Consider the following 20,451-nt stretch of genomic DNA (forward strand, 5'->3'; position numbering starts at 1 on the left):
CGCTATGCACAATGTCTGAAGAAGGTTCCCATTAGGCGCAATATCACACCATCAATACTTGGAGCAATCTAGCTCCTGCAATTTCTCCCACGCTTGCTAGGAGACATCCACTTCGCACACGAACTACTGCTGGAGTCCTTTTTGCTGGGAGATGGAAGCGTAAATACACACCCACACAAAAGAACACAATATATACGTGATTCGGCCTCAATGCCTATTCTACAGAAGAGAGAGATTACACTATACGAAAAATAGAAAATTACAACGTGAGATGAAAAGCTAATCAAAAAGTTACGAAAAGTAAAAAATATCGAAATAAGTTTCAGACTTGTAAGTTTGCTTGAGCCAATAAATACACAACCAACCAACCAACCATTATTATTTTCCTTTTCTTTTTCAAACCCAATACCACATGGGCAAAACCCAACACTTTTCTCCTGCTTCTAGAGAAAAGGGTGATAACACCTATACATACTCTGACTGGAACAAAAAAAACGAGCGGGCCTGTGAAAAATCAGCTCAATTTGATATGTGTAGGTGCTCAATCCAATCTTCCATTTTTTCATTGAAATTTCAGGATCCAAAATCTAAATGAAAAGTGGAAAATTTGATCGAACATCTACACATATCGGATTGAGCTGATTTTCTGTAAATTATTGAATTGCTTGAATCTATGAGGGGCCGGAGTGAGCCCCGAGGCGGTTGGTTTCCACCGTCGGTGGCCTTAGCTTTTTCGCTTAACTAGCTGGCTAAGTTGTTTTGTTTTGTTTTTGATCATGGAAAATGCCAAAGAGGCTACAACCACACCGAAGGGGCATCAAAAGAAAGAAAAGAAAGAAGCTCAGAAGGAGTATAAACAATCCAAGAAGGGGCAAGATTGTTTTCGTTGCGAGCTTTGGCAACCCAATTTGCTGCTTCATTTGCATTCCTAGCTAGAACACCAGGAGAAAGAAAGAGAACTCCGAAGCCGTCAAATCAACATTTATCAATGATGTTGAGCATTCCCGGGGCGGATGATCTTCTGAAACACACAGAGAGATTGCTTGCTTGTTGTCTCCTTGAATTTCAATGCTTGACAAGTTCATTGCCTTAGCAAGACACAAGCTTAACGGATAGCCATAACTTCAGATTGTAAAAAGCAAAGAAGCATAAATGTTCCTCGCAAATCCATCAACGAGATTACCTTTCGAATCTCAGACAATCATTGCAATGGAGGCAGCAGAGTCATCCTTTTTCATGGCTGCATCACAGTTGATTTTGAGACACCCCCTTCTGGAGGCAGCCCATTTCTCCACACGTGCAACCTGCCTTCGTAAACGAGAAACAGATGCAGAATCACCTTCTATTGCAGAAAGGAATTCCAGCCTTGATAGTGATGCCTCTTTGGATAACTTGTAAGAGGGTCTACTTTTTTATGGTTGAAGACATCGTCATTTCTCTCCTTCCAAATAAACCAGCCAATGGATGCTGCCATCCCAGAAACTCGTCTCTCTCTCTCTCTCTGCTGCCATCCCAGAAACTCATCTCTCTCTCTCTCTCTCTCTCTCTCTGCTGCCATCCCAGAAACTCATCTCTCTCTCTCTCTCTCTCTCTCTCTCTGCTGCCATCCCAGAAACTCATCTCTCTCTCTCTCTCTCTCTCTCTCTCTCTCTCTCCCCTTTGGGAAGCACTCCAATACATCAGTCATCCAATGCATAAGTGCACAACTGATGCAAGCTTCTCAGGATCGACTCTAAAGTTCATCTCACAACCAAACCACACAGCATGTGTCAACTCACACCAGAATAGCATATGTTCTACACTTCTACTGTCGGTGGGAATTTCTGGGAATTTGTGGCAGATTTGGCACTCTCCTTGGGCCCAGTATAACTTCTTCCATGAAGGTTGTCACTTGTTGCAAGAAGATTTCGATAAGTCCTCCACCAAAAATGTTTAATTTCAGTTGGATGTTCAAATTCCGGATAGGTTTCCAAACATCGGAGGGTGAGAGAAAGAAGAGGAAGGTTTCACCATCCTTTCTCTTTTCATGAGAGTCCAGGCCAATTTTGTAACCAGATTTAACCAAGTAGATCCCTTTGGAGAAAAGTGTCAAACAAGTATGTCCTCTTGATTACCATGGGCCAACGGAATAGCATTTTAGCATGGTACTAGGATATAATATATAGGCACGCCAAGCAACATTTAGTTCATAACTTCAAACAAGTTGGTACCTTTTATATCATCATCAACAAAGGTTACTTGTACTTGACCACAATAACTGGCATTTCAAACCAATCACAGTTAGTTAAAAAAGAATAAAACGACAAGGACCTTCTGGCAACTTTCTGTTCGCTTTCTTAGAAAAGATCTCCATACTGTTGTTTAATAAGTTACTGTCTTTACAAAAGATAGGTATGTGTATTGTTCTTTAATTGGATTGAAGCCGCTTGTACTCTTCCAGCAGTTTTGGGATATCATCCATGCGCAACTGAAATCACAAAGGACATTATCGAAGTGAAGAAAGCAGAGAATAGGGCGATATGACTATACACCCTCTCCCAAAAAAAATAGGATGAAAGAATGTGGAGTTCATTGACATTGTGACTGCTCTTGTGCATAATTCAAGCAAGAGATTTCAGTTCTCTTTTCAATAGATGTTCATGGTTTATCCCCTGAGAGAGAGAGAGAGAGAGAGAGAGAGAGAGAGAGAGAGAGAGAGAGAGAGAGAATGAGTGTGTTTTCCGGTATCAGACCAATACCTGCGAAGCGTTTCTCATATGGTAGAAATGATATGACTGCTTTCCAGAAAAATCAGATTCAATGGATTGTAAATCAGATCCAACCTTCATTCTGTCAGACATGAAGACCGTCCACAAAATTAGTAATATTGTTGTGGAATGAAATACCAATTACAAACAGGTTTCATAGTTCAAGGATAGACCATAATCACTAGAAACAATAACAGGAATCCCTAGAAACAATAGAGGAAGATACGCCTAGAGAAACCATACATCAGTAACTCAGTGCTGCCAAGTTCTATGATTTCATCCCACGTAGCACGGATACAGACATGACGGGCACAAGGACACGAACATGGAACACGTCAATTCTCAAAGGATGAGGACACGGAAACGGCAAGGGACATGGAAATTTTTTGTTACATAAGTCTTTTAGTTATGCAAACCTAAATTGTTACTGTATATAATTAGGTTAGAATTTCTATCGAATGCATTATTGACCGAAGGTCTATGCATATTACACACACACACATACACATATGTTTTATATGACACTATTGGCCCAATATTTTTGAAAATATAAATATTTTACTCCGAAAAGGCTTTTGAAGTTCATAGAAATCACCCTGCCGTGTTCGCATGTGTGGCCCCGGCATGTCTCACAATGAAAATTATTAACTTAATGGACAAACAACGTGGCATATCTCGTATGTCTCCTCATATCCCCGGAGGGTCTGACATGGGTACGCCTCCGGTAAGTCTTTCATGGTCCAGCCCCGAGCTATTCAGCCTATTCCAATTTAAGCTCCCAATCTCCAATCCTTCCACATGTTGCTAGTATTTTTACTAAACCTTCTTTACATGCCAATATCCTTCTCTTTTGTTTCCAGGTCTTTTCTTTGTTGCAAGTACAGTGTGCACACCACGGCCCTAACAGAGACCTGAAAGTCCCATAAATGCCCGTGGAGATGGAAAGATATCCCCCTCGAGCTAACAATTGTTGGTTCCTGTTGTCCTGTAGTGTGGTTAGTGGTGGTTAATCTGTATATTTTCTTTTCCCCATAGTTAACAAGAATAAAACTGAATTTTTTTTTCCCTGTTTGTGCACGCTTTTTTATATCAAGGACTGAGCTGACCACCAGAAGTTCAACTTATTTGACAAGAAGACAGTACTGTTCAGCAAACTTCCATGACCAAGGAAAATAATGATTTATAAAAGCCCATCCTTACAGGTGATGACGTGCAATCAAGCGTTGGTAGTCACGAAGTAAGGGGCTCAGCTCCTTCAAAGGTATTGACTTCGGTGTGGATTTTCTCCAGTGATTACGAACTGCCTCAGCTGCCTATGTATCACCATATAGTACACGCTTAGTTTTATATCCAGACAGATGTTGCAAAATATACCAAAGTTACCTGATTATGTGAAATCTGTTCAGTGCCAGCAACAGTTTCTACACTCAACCATGATGCTAGTTCAAGAAATTCTTTGTCCTCCATTTCTTCAGTGATTTGAAGCTCCGGGCTAGAAAGTGAGACAAAAATCTCCAACCTTTTCTGTAACTCTGATACTGCAGACCCCTTAATTCCACTTTCCTATAAAGATGAAGATAGATTACTCGCAAATTTTGCTACAAGAGGTTGAATGTATGAAAGACCATAAGACATTAAGGACACAAGTCATAGGTTGGATGCTACGAAGCACAGACCTGCCTCATGTACATATGTCCGACATGCTCACATATGTGTCCAACTTATGCGTCATATTTATGTTAATTGGAAACACTAGGGGGCATGCTAGCCAGGTAGGAGGTCAGATTCATATTTAAAAAGTTGGAGCAGGGTTAAAATGTCATGGATGCTTAGGTCTTGAATACTAATTTAGTGCCTGTTGTTCCTACATCTTCGTACTTTAAAATGCATGTTTTTATCCCCCATTTGAGAACAATAGATCCTTTGTTACTGTTAATTTACTATGTTGCTGTATATATATTTTGATGTTCAACATGTACCCAAGGTGTCCATGAACTAATGTAATGAGAAATGATGTATCAGTGTGTCTGTGTCGTGTTGAATGGAATGCCCATACTAGCCTCCATTTTCCCACTCCTAATTTGACTTCTAAACAGATTGATAATAGACCTCCGGATCCCTGCTGCTATGTGACATCTAGTCAACATCCACCTTCCCTCTTCCTTGCTTCTGCTCTTCACAGAAAGCAACACTCCCAAAAATTATCAATTGGCCCTTCCTCTTAATAAAGCACCATATGGCAACTCTGACCCCTCATGGACTGGGCCTTTCAATAGGACATCCATCACCGTCATTGATCCATCAATACAGTGTCAATGCTAAAGATGTCGATTTAACTCTAAGGGGTTGATCCGGTCGTCAAGGCCTAGGACTTAGGGGTTTGCTCCGTCCTACGGTCTCAAGTTCGAAACCTCCTAGGTGCATCAACTCCTTTACGGCCATCGGAGGTTTGCACGATCGTTAACTTCAAGACTCAAGGATTAGTCGAGGTGTGCCCAAGTTGGCCCGGACACCTAGTTATTATAAAAATAAAAAATAAAAATGCCTGCCAAGTGCCAACCAATAGCTCAACCACTCTCAAGCTATTTGCTTTAGCCTTAATGTTTCCTTAATTAATGAAACATGTTCTTTTGAATGATATGTTTTGCATAAGTTTTGTTCCATGTGTAACTAATTCTTGTATGGTTGTCAAAATTCATTGCAGCATTTAAAGTGCTGTCATCTGTTTGCACTTCATAACTTGTTCTACTCCATTCCATGATACCACCAAATCCATCACGATTCCATTTCCATTCCTTACCACTTTCCTCAGCCAAATGAAGCCTAAAGGCAAAAGAGAAAACCTCAAAAGATTCATCCTGTGAGATGCAGGGTTCCAATGTAACATAACTACAAGTGGAATACTATGTAACAGAACTATAAATGGACTTTACCAACTGCCCCGCTAACCAATGATTCAATACAACTGTTCAAAACCAAGTAACGAGATACATAATAGAAAAACAGTTGTTGCACACAAGGGTCCTACCCAGGGAATAATTACTAATAGATATATCAAAAGGTCATGGACACCTACATACCAGGAGAAGGCTACAAACACATTGAATAAAAAACAGGGTGCTCAGAAAATAAGGGGAGAAGGAAGTGAGTGGAAAGGAAAGCAAATAAAATTTGAAGTCAAGGCCGGAGGGTCACGTAAACATTTCCAGATCATTACCGAGACTGTAGATTGGAGAGCATCATTTGCCATTGCCACATCCTTATTTTCAGGACCATTTCTTGGTGGAGATGACGGCGTCCGTTTTGCAATAGGGTCCTCTACAAATCAAGAATAAGTCGTCAGTGTTTGGAAAAGGTCAAGTCTCCAAGTTTGAAGTTATTTCTGCAGGGAAACTTGAAATAGAATGCGATATACGCAGCACGGACAAACGTCCAAGTGCACACGAGATGTCTTTGCAACATCAATCGGTAAGTAAAAGTAAAACTATGTGGTTTAAAGTCCAAGACCTCTCACAATTATTTAGTTGTTCCGACCAGCATTCCTTTAATACATCGGACTAGTAAGGGTGTTAGTTTTGACAAGTGTGTAGACATCGGACCCGTTAATTTTTTTTAACTAAAGATACCTAGACTTGGCTAAAAAAATTGGACACGGGAAGGTGGATACAACACTTGTAATGAAAGAAAGCACTTTATCTGATTCCAAGATTTGTCCCTTACCTTGTTAGTCAACTAGTACATTGTTGTTGCCGCTTGTTAATACGTAATAGCAATAGGTTCTGCCCATTTTGGATTTAGATCAGCATATACATTAATATATATATAATGGTAGATCGGCCGGCTTATTTGCATTCCAACTTCCTCATCCTCCTCATTGGCCGGAATCTCAACCCAAACGCAGGACTTTGCTATCTTATCAGAGTCTGCCATGACCAACACAAATCCTGCGCCGGTGTACAAGTCATGTTGATAGGGCATGAAGCTCTAATATGAAGAGTTGATGCACGATAGCTTGTCATTTTCCTTTCCCTAATTGAAGCATTGACATCACTATCCAATCCATTCACGTCTCTTTAGATTTTCTTCTTAAATAACCCAAAGAAAAAAGTTAGCCAATCTAAAAGACTAAAAAGGTCAACCTCCTCCTCTTGTTTTCTTTTTCCCCTTCTGAACTAGAGAAAAGGGTATCCAGATTCACACAGAGGGAACGCCCTCCAAGGTTTCCTATGGGTCAAACCCAAATGGGCTAGTTGAACATTCAGGGAGGTAGAAGATTTCATCCAGCCCTTGGAGATCACATTTGGTGTTGCACAAAAAGACATACAATTTTCTCAGCTCAAAGATCAACAACACGATAAGAGATTTAGCATGAAACAAAAACAAAAGGTGAAATAAGACACCTGAAATCTGTTTCTTAGTTAATAGATCTCCAATTAAAACATTTTTGCGAAATTCTAAGAATAGTCAAACTGCCGAAATCATGAATCATGAGATAAAATGCAAATTACATGATAACAATGCCCAAAAATTCACCTGAAGTATTTCATCATGAAAGGGTTGAATCAAACACCCACTTAATACCCTTTTATGGGTAATCAAGCCAACATCAAATTGAGTACATGTATGATTTAGATATAGTTATCTCACTGAAACCCAAAAGGCAAGTTTCCAATCAACACTTGACATAGACTACCATCATAGACTACCAAAATAGTTGAAAACAAAGGTAGTACCTTCAGGAACCAACCACCATAGATCACCAAATGTTGTTTTGCCATCAAAACCACCAAATAGCAAATAACGTGACCCAACATAGGTTACAGAATGGTATGCTCGTGCAGGAGGGGGTTCATTGCTTGTGGGCAAGCGCTTCCACTGCGCAGAAACTAGTTACAAGCCAAACAACATAAGGAACTTCAGAATAATACTTGAACATGATTCAAGATGAACTTAACAAGAAACAACATTTTGATGCTGACATTTTTTTCTAACCCAATCATTTATGGAAAAATTGTTACAACTTACCATATTAATATTCAATTTGATGTAAAGTGGGTTTAGGTCGTAATAACGGAGAGGAGAAAATAAAGTACCATGTATTTTGACACTAAAAGAATAGTCACTTTTCACTTCCTATTTGTCAGATGTATCTCCTTTTCTTTCTCCTAGCAACAAAAGTAGTATTGTACATAACACATACCGCAAAGATGCAAGAAAAGGGGACAAGAGGGCCACGAAAGGAAAAATACAAAAAAAGATTCAAAACTAAACAACGACTCTGAAAACAAATCCAAACACCCTCCAATCCCAAGGAATAAAAAGCAGGAGAAGCTGATACCCAAGAAGAAGACAAATAACACACTTCATCCCATAAGCATTCAACATCAGCAAATTTGTCCACAAAGCCATATTGCTGTATGGGGAATCTAAAATTAACCAATAAAAAAAGGGGCATCGACTGTTACGATTTGCTAACAGCATATTTAGGTCAAATTGTGGTCACACTACCTCCTCATGGCGAAGCTCAACTATATGGGCCAATAAGTTTCAGCTTCTTTTCCATTGGCACAAAACATCCAAAAACTGTTCTATAATCACTTTAGACTATGGTTAGACTTCCACTACTGAGGCAAGAAGGACTGTTTCACAGAGCCTCTTCTGATGCCCCTTTGGAGACACCAAACAAGCATAAAGATAAATCTGTTAGTGATGTTGTTCAGGCTGTAGGAAAGGAAACTTATACTGAAAAAACAAACCTCTGCTACTTAATCTCGAACAAGAGGACTCACCTCTGTCTAAGACGACACAATCATTATGATAAACATCATATCGACTCAACCAACCACCTGTTCCATGCCCTCCAAATAACAAGAGCTGCAAAAATAATGACATCGTATAAATTATTATGGTTGCTACCGCAAATGAAAGGGGTGGAAAACTACCAAATCAGGTACCAAGTGCTAGAAGCAGGGTTTTAAATATTGTCTGATACATGGCCATATCACCAATACCGATACATTACCCATATCACGATTTAGAACCCTGGCTAGAAGCAAGAAGATCAGATGATAGATATAATACTCCCTCCATTCCTTATTGTCGGTCTCTTTTGGGAGTTCTAACTTTCAAGGAGACATGTAATGATTACACTTATATTCAAATTTATTGACATCATTTCCTTCATTGCCCCTATATTCTAATTTCTACCTACTTTTTTTTTTGTTTTGAAAAGATATATTCTACCTACTTATAGTCACTTATGAGGGATACTTTCGGAAAATCATTGAATTTCTATTTCCAATTTTAGAAAAGGACCAACATTTTGGAACATCCCACACCGGAAAAATGGACTAACAATTAGAAATGGAGGGAGTAAATCATAAGTAATTGTTTTCACAACAGCCTCTTTTCTAATAAAGGAACGCTTCCCCTATCCCCCAGGAGCCAAAGCAAATAATTACAGAAAAAGAAGTATGGGCAGGTACATAATCTCAAGGTAAACAGGTTGCTATTCAAAGTACACTAGGTAAATGTGTCAGGTAAGGGCAATATATACGAATCTCCTTACTTCTTGACTAACCATAGTGCCAAATGCACCAATCTGCGTTCCTCATAAATGGATTAGGAGTGCATGTGTACCCCTTAAGGTAGCGTTCGAATGGCCATCGCTCATAAGAAACTTTATCCAATGATTTGGTTCAAAGAGAAGGTCAAATTGGTCCTTCCTTCCTCAACGGTGTGATTTGCCATATGTAGGCAGCCCAAGAAACATGCTGATCATGTATTCATGCATTACCGAGTAGCTTCGCAAAGGGTAATTCATTTGGTGGAGTTAGATTAGGTAGTACCTTCTTTTTGTGCTCCCGAGCTCTGCACAGGTTTTAGGAACTTAGTTTCAAAATCCTTTATGTTTATATACATATAGGTGAACTATTTTTTAGTTTTGTCCTCTTGGAAACAGAAACAAACAAAAAGACGAGCAACAAAATAAAAACCAAAGAAACAAAGGCACCGGAGTAGTTTGATCCGCAACACGTTATAAATAAAAAAACTCATGTAGCTTCTAGAAAGTTTCAGTTCAAGCCCTTTCGTTAATTTGGAAATTGGAACCTGAACTCCCATGGTTGTAGTACAAGCTTCTACACTTAGTATCTACATCAGCAAACATGAAACTTAAAATCCAATGCCACCAATGGATGTTCATAAATGATTTGGTTGGATTTCAGACTCGAAACCCCAAGATACCACATTCCAATAAACATGGTACTGTGAATCACATGGTTGTGCTAACGTTATATGTATCAGTAAATACGGAGGTATAGGGCAATCTAGAGTGTTAAGCTGATGACTCGATATGTGATTATCAACTTCATCATCAAGTTACACAACGATTCACGAAATAGCAAGTATAAGGTAGTGTCATAGTGGAAAGAAAGGGTTACATAGTGGTAGTTACATGGTGCCCTCCAGATGTGACGGTATGACCACAACGAGGTGAAGGAGCTTGACCAGGAAGCTTCAGTTGGGTCCATCCAGGAGTTTCATTTTCTTCCTTCCCCAACATACAGAACACAATTTCAATTAAGAAAGATCAAGAAGGCACCAAAAAAAGACAAGTGCAGAACACGGTATTGTCACAGATATCATAGCTGGAAAAGGAGGAAATATAAAATGATAAAATTTAATTAGAAGAAAAAAGACGGACAAATGACACGCATACATACAGAGGCACTCAAGTTGACAACCCCAAAGAGTTACCTCACGTTGGAACTATGTAAAGGGTGAACAAAAAACAACGAACAATTGCTCAAAGGACATAACTAATCTAGTTAGAAGATAGCCCATAGGTATAGAATCTAGATCTAAGAAGCACGGAAAGTGACATAGATACCACAAGAAATGGACATGCGAACACCTCATTTTTCAGAAATCATTGGGTATGCATTTAGGCCCCATTTTCCCTAAATTTTTGGTAATTTTTGTTTTCGTATTTTTGTTTCGTCTTCTGTGAAACTTGGTTAGATTCACGTTATATATTTTTTGGATTAGTCATCTGTTTTGACGAGACGAGTCTTAAAAGTAAAAAATAATGACCAAAAGCAGAAAAAGTTTACTAAAGACGAAGACCATACCAACAGCTGGTTTTTGTTTTCTTGTCGGCATAAACTTTTACTTTGGTCAACTGCTGTCTAATAGTTATTATGGTAAGCACCACCCGAATTTTTAATCCTTGACTTGGAACTATTGATCCTGCTAGTTATTTCAATAAGGAAGAAGGCCGTAGAAGATTCCATCACATGCTTGTCGAATGTTCCATGTGTCTCAAATTTGCGACATAATGATAAATAATTCTATTTCCTTGAAAAAATAAACCGTTCCTAATTTATCATGACACATAACAGATAAAAATAAAATGCATAGCAAACAACACAGAAACAATTATAATTAGAAGGCAAGATAGTGTATGTAACTTCATATCCCATGCAAGTAAAGATGGGGTATGGCCTAGTATCCCATGTAAGTAACTTCACACAGACATATAAAAAAGCAGGAGGAAAGATGAAGTAATATAATACCTTCTTCAATAAGACCTTTCAGAGCCCATAAGTCACCCATAATGGGCCCTCCACCACCTACATTGAAAAACTTGCTATATCAACTTTTTCAACGTAGATGGATACAAGCAAATTTAATTTCTAGACATATTGAAAGGCATCAATTGAAGTCAGATAGCTGTTCTTCTGACGGCAGTACCAGAGAATAAAGAACTAAACTAAAATTACTTTGCAGATAGAAATAATCATAATAATCTGTTTTAAGCTATCATCCATGATAACCAATAATTTGATCTTTCTGTTTTTCTTCTCCCTTTTCCTTTAAAACATGGGATCGATGATTTTACGAAATTTCAACTCTAGAACACCAGAGGTCTAGATTCTTCAATGAAAACAGAACCAGAATGTCATAGGGGACAAATTAACTGACACACAGTACCACCATGAAGTCCAGAGTCAGCCTAGAAAATTGCAACACTTATAGCTCTAGTACATCTTCGAGAGGACCCAGAATAGTCACTTTTCACTTCCTATTTTTCAGATGTATCTCCTTTTCTTTCTCCTAGCAACAAAAGTAGTATTGTACATAACACATACCGCAAAGTTGCAAGAAAAGGGGACAAGAGAGCCACGAAAGGAAAAATACAAAAAAAAGATTCAAAACTAAACAACGCCTCTAAAAACAAATCCAAATGCCCTCCAATCCCAAGGAATAAAAAGAAGGAGAAGCTGATACCCAAGAAGAAGACAAATAACACACTTCATCCCATAAGCATTCAACATCAGCAAATTTGTCCACAAAGATTATTGTGTTCCAACTTCCAACAAAATAATCAAAAAGATTGACGCAGAAACACAATTCACAAGGCTTTGGCTTTCTTGTTACATCCAAAACTCCCAATGTAAGTGAAAAGATTGATCTAAGTGATTATTTAGCGATCTAAATATTACTCCATCAAAATTTCCAGGTAAAGCCCCCCAAATCAGTTTGCAAATGGATTTAAACCATATCCAATAGCTGGTCATACACATTACAAAGTAAAACTCTCTCATGAACTTTGTACTGATCTGAAATACATCATATCCACTAGCAATGACGAGAGTAAATCAATTTATACAGCTGAGCTGACTATAGTGAATACTCCGTACTATCTTGCTTCAAAGTTCAAACCATAACCACTTCACAGCACTTAAAGTCTACGAGTATACTCAAAAAAATTTTAAAAGTCAACCAGAGAACTAAGATGCTTAACAAATGTCACTGGCTGATAATGTCACGATTATATGTTTTAGTGTCACGACAGTTTAACTTAGTCCTACGATTATGCCCCTAAATATCTGTTACTCTCATGAAGTGAAGTCCACATCATAAGGTTACCAAAGTAATACAGAGTATGAAGTTAAGCATGAGGACACCCTCACTTCAACAACTAGCTTTTGACGGAGTGAAAGAAAGCTTAGGGATCGAAGCCAGGTGATCCTACCTCATACCGTGTAACAAGACATCAAAGCTAGATACCAAAGATGGATAGGGTGCGTGTCTCTAGAATGCACGCGATAGGCAGGGATGGATTCAGAAATCTAGCCTAGTGGGGTCACCTTATTAATCATAATCGTGGAATATTTTTTCCTAGTCAACCACAATAAGGTCATGCTAAATTGAGACATTCATTATTGACTATAAAATTTATAATGCAAATTTTTTATAAAAAGATCCAAAAATATGCACACAATCTTAGACAAAACTATTAGAGTATGTTTTACATTGACATTGACAAGTCTTTAGAATGATCGAGATGGTTTTATTGATAACTCTTTAAAATACATTTCTCCACTTCGGATAAAAATAACGAGAATCAAGAGCTAAAATCCTTAATTAAACGAACAATTTATCAATCAACAATAATAAATGAACTAGTCAACAAAAGTTGAAGCACGAAATTAATTCTACATTTCTATTTTTGAGATATATATAAGTGCGTATGCTAAATATAGTATTACATTACATAATTATGCTAAATATGTAATTTTTTTAATTTTTTTTAAAATTTTGAGCGGGGGCATGTGAATCCATTCCTGACGATAGGTGTTGTCAAGAGAGCTCGTTGTGAGTGAGTGAGTGTGTGAAGTGAAGTCCCACATCGCCTGGGTACCAAAGTAATATGAAGTATACAAAAGTGTGAGGACACCGATACTTCATCAGCTAACTTTTGGGGTTGTGTTCTACAAAAGACCGTGTAACAACTTCCACTCTCATCTCATTTGCCCTTTTTCTAGTTTCTCATTCCAATTATTTCTACATTCTAGACCGATTTCCGAAGAGACCACTAGAGAAGGGCGGAAAGCGCTAGATGTGTGTCTAATATCGTTATGCTCCGCAACCCAAACGACGAAGCCTTAGCTGCAGTCCCACCCGGCCAGAAAAAGACGGCTAGCTACTTGAGAAAGACAGCTTCTCGAAATAGCGCAAGTGATGGATGAAAGCTCATTCATGCTCGTGACACAAGGAATATCTCAGTGATCAACAGATCTGGAAAGTGAAGTGGGATAGCGGTTGCAGTGGCATCCCAGACTATTCCCAGTAAACCTATACTAAACAACATATGTCTCCGCTTTTTCTTCTACTTGCTGGCTGCCTACAGAGATGGGGTTCAGCCTCCTGGTCTGGAGAACAACCCTAGAAGAAAGAGGAAAGCTTGCTTAGTAGTCATCAACTCAGCCATCGAACCTTTACTTGCCCAAGTGTGAACTGCAGACGTCTCTCCAGTGGTTCCATTCTTTCTTACAGTACTTCTGGGTCAACCCAACCCGAATGGTAAGAAGAGGGTCAGCCAAACAGCGGGCAGCTCCACTTTGTACATTTGCTGAGCAGACCCATCAGGCATTTTTGAAAAGGGAAGGGAACTTTTCACCGTTGACCAGGAGATGTTGAAGCTGCATAGATTATTATTCTCAGATCCAGACCCAACCTTCTTTTTGTGAGTTATACACGACCAGATTGACGCCCTACTTCTTTCTATGGTGACGAGGATAATTGTTTATCTTTGAGTCAAGCACGCCACCCATTATCACTCACTCCATTGATCTACACCTGTATCATAGGGACTGATCTGGAACATGCCAACATCCACAGCGGAGATGCGGATGGCAACAGTAGACACGTTTTTTAGCTCTACGGAACGAAAATCTGCTATTGTTCTGTTTATATCACATATGCAGGTATATGTGAATGGAAGGAAGCAAAAGAAGCTGAATTGGAACGGTGGTGGCTGGTTAATTCCAAGTGAGATGATAGAGGAAGAGAGAAAAATAGATGATGGTACTTGAACTTGAAGGGATAGGAGGCGGGAGAGAGAGTGGACAACTGGGTTAACCTGCAATGTGAGAAAAAAATTGGAACAAAGAGAGAATGAAAACAAGGTGAGTGCAAAGGAATCTACATTACTAAATCTGAGGAGGGTACAAAAGTCAAAAAACCAAAAAATGTGGGGGCATAAGATACAGAATCGTGACACTATTCCACACAAAACACCATGAAGAAGATTTTGGACACCAAAGAAGAAAATGGGGCTGACAAATGGGACCCAGATTTCTATGTCACCTCTGCCACCATAGACCAGCAACCGTTTCTCAACCATAGTAGCTGTGTGACCACATCTAGGTGGTGGCAATGATCCAGAAACTGATAGCTCCATCCACTCAAGAGACACTGTTTGGAACAAATGAAAAGATTAATCAGGAAGAAAAAAGAAATTACAGGTGTAAATCATTAACACCAAAGGAGGAAATTACTTGTGTCCATGACATAGACATCTGACAACCATTTTTTACCATCCCATCCTCCATACCTGGCATTAGATTAAAGCCCTTCAGATCACAAAGTTGACAAATACATAAGTCAATAAGTTGATCAACTATGCAAACCTATCAATACCCACATAACAATCTTACGGTTTCCGATAGCTGAAGCAGCAGCAAAATCCCGTGGTGATGGCAAGTCACCAAAGCTGGTAAGCTCTGACCATTGCCATATATCTGGAACAGATACAAGATAAATTATTCCTTGACAAAACAAGAGCACGAGATGAAACCCAACAAAATCACAGATGTATATTGACATGCTGATACGGTTAACATGCCATACAGTAATCGCATATTCTTACCTGTATCTAGGACCCAGAAGTCACCCAGCCTGAAAAGACAATTCCGTGATCAATAGCAGGCATGCCATATTACCAACAGAACATTTATGTGCAAGGACACAGGTTTGCAGTGGATGTGTACATACCTTTTACTACCTGAACGCCCACCAAAAATAAACATGTGGCAATCAATTGAAACAGCAACGTGGAATGCTCGCGGACTAGGTCCCACCTCCCCATCACTTCCACTGCCAGTGCACTCTGGCTGATACCATAATTTGTTTTCTGAAAAAAATCAATAGGCTCAAATTCAGAACAAGTGGACAACTCTCAAATTATTGTACTCCACATGCAAAAAAAAAAAAAAACTCACAGAACTTGTAGTTCAACCCAATGAAGGTTTTGTGCTGTCTCTCGGCACCCCAAACTTCAGGGTGTGGACCAGCCCAGTAGCCCGCCCAGCCTTGTTTTTAAGGGCTTGGGATTGACAATTAAGCTGTAGGATACTGATGAGTTGAATATCTAGGCGCCTTTATTGATGGGACAGGCTTTGAAATAGTCCTTCAAGCCCATCATAGCCCAGCAAGCCCGAACGAAGAAATAAAATATTAGTTGTGTATACTAGGTAAATACGTTGTGTTTCTCAAAAACTTTTGGATAGGGACCCATAATGTAATAGGTAACTAAACAAGAAAACTTAATGTTCAGATGTCAACTCACCTACATTGTAACATTTTTGCTTTTTGATACACAGTTTTTATTTATGTACTCACTTTAGAAATAGCTCAAAGTGAAAAAAATATACTATAGTCCCAAGTGCTAATATAAATAAATGAGCTAAGTGTGTGAGCTTGGGACATGAAATGTTCATAGGGCTAGGCTTGGGATTACCAGGGTAAGCCCGGTGTTATAATTGGTGGGCTTGGGCGTGCACAAATGCCCCCCCTTCCAACGCAATGCAAACCTAGTCCGGTCCTGGCCTACTTGACGTCCACCCCTACCATAAATTACAAGGAGCAACCAATCAAGCTCCATAAGCGTTGGCTAAGACTGACTACGGAAGCAAACACAACCATACCAAAGCAACAATAAGTTTCATTTCGACAACATAGTTGTCAAAGGCGAGAGGCGCATCAAGGAGCAGGGCTAGTGCCTTGATTGAGCCCAGCCGAGGTGTCTTCAATGAAGCGCAGACAAGGCGCACCTAGGCGCTAAGGTGAGAATAGACACGCCTCTTACAATTTTAGTCACAACTATAGGATCAAAGCTAGGTTAAATGTATACTTTTCACTCCTTCATCATTGACTTTAGCTGATCGTAAATCTCTCCTCTCTCAAGCACCAAAAACAAAAAAACAACACATGTATCATCTCGATCATCAGTTGATCTTCTCTCCTCTCCTCTCATCTCTTCTCTCTCGATCATCAGGGAATCATCTCTCTTCCCATAATAGACGACATATATTATATACTGTATATGAAATGAAGCAGCATTTTTTGTGTAATGTTTTAGGAAATATATGTTTGTGTCTATTTGTGTTGTATACATATACTGCACATGAATACAGAAAAGCTCTTTTTCAATGTTTTCAGAAACAGTACATTTTATGTGTATTAGGCTATATATTATTGATGTATGCTATTTTCCTTCTCTCTCTTTTTGGCTTAGGTGCCCCTCGCATTGCGCCTCCTGCCTAGGCCCCTAGAGATCTTTGCGCCTCGGTGCGCATCTCACCCTTAACAACTATGTTCGAGAATTAAGAATTCCTTCTCAAATTATTTTTAAGGCCACAAACAACTTTAAGAGAAGGTGTCCTATTAAATTTGCTATATAAAACTCTCATGCTCTTTCATTTGTTCTCCCTAACATGTCAAAAGTGCCATTCCCTACTTTTGCGTGACCATAGTGACCTCAACCGGTTGAGAAGCTTCACAGGAGGGGCCTCCCTTTATGACTAACAAATAGACATCACTAAACTTCCTACACAACGTGTGCTTCACATGTCCTTTTGGAGTCTATGATAACACTTACGCCAAACAAAACTAGGTTTTGCACAGCTTACCACCATTTCTCCTCATTCTTTTGTTTTCACACTTATTTTACTTCTTCCATCTTATTTTACTTCATCCAAGAACATTACTTCTTCCATCTTATTTTACTTGATAAGACACAATGTTCTAAAAAATGGTACGCGCTAGTCGAGCAGAAGTGGGGCGCCTAGAGATTATTCTTTTTTTTCATTTTCTTAAAATGTTTCTCCCTCTACCCCAAAGTTTGGTTACATAAGACTATGGAAAAATGAATAGAGACTAAAGTAACAACAAAAAAGTAAGTAACAAATAACTAGTCAAACACAAAGTTTGATGTTCAAGTTTGGAACCAAAATAAATTAAGTACGTAAGACGTAAAGTCCCAAATAGTCAAATATCCAAGTCATAGAGCCGTAGGTTTTTCTCCTTCTCTTCTTCTCCAAGTCCATCCAAAACATGGTCTCTATGGGACTCAGTCAAAATAATCATCTTCCTCCTCTTCCGTGTTATCTTCTGACACAAAATCTTCTTTATGTAACGCTCGTACTTTTTACTATTACACATTTAACCAGCAAAATATGGTTAAAATTACGAAATCTATTCCTCTAATTAATCATTGCTTAGAGGATTAATCCATGACTAATTGCCGACTACTATAAAATGCCTAATTACTGCCTAGAAACTAAAATCTATGCATTGGGGTCTGCTTAGGAGGCCGACAAGGCCAATTTTTACAACACTGATGACACGCCCACATAAATACATGTCATGGTTGAGGCACAGACAAAGTTACGACTTCCTTTAAGCCCCAATTGTAATAACTTTGGTGCAACACGTGTTGCCTCAAGAATGCTCCCAAGGGTCTTCACAACCAAAAGAATCAAAAGCTCTACATCACCCGTCTATTCCCCGTACAACATATTGCAAAAGCAAGTTTAGTCTAAGGAAACTCTAGAACATTTTGCATTGCACAAAATTGGGCCTATTGAGTATTGAGCCTCTTTTTTTTAAGGCTTCGGAATGTGATACTAAAGGAAAACGACTAAAAGTTCCAACTCAAGGAGAAACTAAAACACTCAACGATCAATGTCGTAGCTAATGGGACCCCTAATATCCCAGAAAATATGAAATTAATGATGTAAGATACAGCCCACAAACACCTTATCATGCACAATAATGTGGTCAGCTCCTTTGATCAATTCCTTGGTATGATAAACTTATTTGGAATACAGAGTGGAGTATAATGGAGCTTAGGGGCCTTTATTTAGATTGGTTTTTAGACTTTTTGATGTATATGACCTTTTTGTCATTGGCATTCTTTTGTACACGGGTGGCAGCCTTTTGATGTCTTTTCGATAAAGAATCATGGATTTTAAAAAAAAACTGCTAATGTGGTTAGAAGAGGATGACTTCCGGTCAAGCACCCTAAAACTAGGTTTTTAAACCTCGGTTAATTTCTCTCTCTACAGTTTTCCTTGCCATTAATACTCTAAAGTTTAAATTTCACATGAGTAATAAAATTGGATTTATCCGTGTTCCTTTGAAAGGAAGTGGGAGAGAAACACAAGACTCCTAGCAGAAATAGGAAATGATTTTTTATGCCTCACTGGATAAGAACATTCAAAGCCCTAAAAGAAGCATTATTAACTTTACCAAGGTTCTAAAGGTCAATAGGCGCTAGTCGGACAGCCGGACATCGCCTAGCACCTAGGCCTATTAATCGGCGTTTAATTGGCGCCTTGACATTAGCAGATTTTCCATTTGTTTATTTTTTTTAATTATTGTCCTATCATATCCGATATTATTTATTAACTTATTATCAAACACGTGTTACACATCAATATGACAATATATCATACATTGATATACGTGTAAGAGGTAGCTGTAAGGGAATGAGAGAGGGAATAACCAATTAATCCTGCCTAATCGTCCGCCTAGCCCCGCCTAGCCGCCTAATCCCGCCTAATCTACCTAGCTGATTAATCACCGATTACTCCCGCCTAGCCTCGTAATCCCGCCCAGCCGGCCTAGCCGATTAATCCCACCTAGCGGCCGATAAATCAGCCTGGCGCCTAGACAAACGCCTAGGCCCCTAGGCACGGCAGCGGGGTTCCACCTAGCGCCTAGGCGCCAAGTAATCCCGGCCGACTAATGCAAAGGAGGCTAGTATGTATGTATGTATGTATGAAAAAACGGCTAGACGGACAAGAAAGTATCGTAATTTGGGCAACATTTATTCATATACGTATCAAACACCCTAGTAAAAAGAAGAAAAATAAAGAGAGGAATTTGTTGTCCAAAGAGGGACAAAGTCACAAAGAATACCGATGTCGTAAACAGTGATGTCTCTGAGGAAATTCTTGTCGAAAAGGCCACCGAAAACCACGATCTTCGACTTGCCAATGTTCACAGCTGTGTGTCCGCTGAAAATTCAAACAAGAACGATCTCTATGATGAGAGAGAGAGAGAGAGAGAGAGAGAGAGAGAGAGAGAGAGAGAGAGAGTTGCCTGCGAGGTTGGGGAAGAGTTCCAGTGAAATCAGAGGACGAAGCTCGTACCCAGTAATGCATTTTTCTTGCTTCTTTCTCACTCTATGCCAGGCTCTCACGGTCACGGGGGTTTAGGACGAAGACTCGTGAATCGTGATTTGAGAGATTTCGCAAAATGGGTTTTCAAGTAGTAGCAGATAAACCCGACTCGATATCAGTCACGAGCCAATGGGTGACGAACCTTTTTTTTTTTTTTTGCCACGGCCATATACATCAGCGGGAGTTAGTGGGGTATTAGAGTTAGCACGGGGAGACCAGAAGCTATCCATAGCCTTGATCCCCTAAAGGCCCTGCTCTCTGTGGGGCTCGAACCCAAAACCTTCCACAAAGGAGAGGCAATGACTGACCAACTGCACTAAGCAGTGGTTGTCAATGGGTGACGAACTTAAGAGCATCAAAATTGGATAATTAAGGCTCCGCTTGTTTGG

At 39.3% G+C, this 20,451-nt stretch overlaps 1 protein-coding gene across 1 annotated transcript; it reads right to left on the reverse strand.

Annotated features, from left to right (window-relative positions):
* Nucleotides 1-2,180: 2,180 nt before the first annotated feature.
* Nucleotides 2,181-20,165, reverse strand: LOC131318940 (protein GLUTELIN PRECURSOR ACCUMULATION 3). The gene is made up of 16 exons (XM_058348996.1): nucleotides 19,983-20,165; nucleotides 19,800-19,897; nucleotides 15,591-15,729; nucleotides 15,466-15,494; nucleotides 15,241-15,337; nucleotides 15,095-15,150; nucleotides 14,904-15,011; nucleotides 11,324-11,380; nucleotides 10,204-10,295; nucleotides 8,537-8,621; nucleotides 7,481-7,633; nucleotides 5,965-6,065; nucleotides 4,131-4,310; nucleotides 3,948-4,060; nucleotides 2,739-2,829; nucleotides 2,181-2,467 (listed from the first exon to the last, which is right to left on the reverse strand). Exons 1-16 carry the CDS (start codon nucleotides 20,042-20,044, stop codon nucleotides 2,408-2,410), a joined length of 1,521 nt encoding a protein of 506 aa, XP_058204979.1. The 5' UTR covers nucleotides 20,045-20,165; the 3' UTR covers nucleotides 2,181-2,407.
* Between the last annotated feature and the right edge of the window lie 286 nt (nucleotides 20,166-20,451).

The sequence above is a fragment of the Rhododendron vialii genome, chromosome 3a (genome assembly GCF_030253575.1).
Source record: "Rhododendron vialii isolate Sample 1 chromosome 3a, ASM3025357v1".
Classification (NCBI taxonomy): Eukaryota; Viridiplantae; Streptophyta; class Magnoliopsida; order Ericales; family Ericaceae; genus Rhododendron; species Rhododendron vialii.

What these genes read in the sequence shown, in the direction of transcription:
- LOC131318940 (XM_058348996.1), bottom strand. Translation starts at nt 20,044, where the DNA reads ATGCATTACTGGGTACGAGCTTCGTCCTCTGATTTCACTGGAACTCTT. An exon ending in TCACATCTGGAGGGCACCAT is followed by an intron (nt 8,622 to 10,203) that starts GTAACTACCACT and finishes TTATTTTTGCAG; the next exon opens with CTCTTGTTATTTGGAGGGCA. An exon ending in CTCTCCAATCTACAGTCTCG is followed by an intron (nt 4,311 to 5,964) that starts GTAATGATCTGG and finishes TCATCTTTATAG; the next exon opens with GAAAGTGGAATTAAGGGGTC.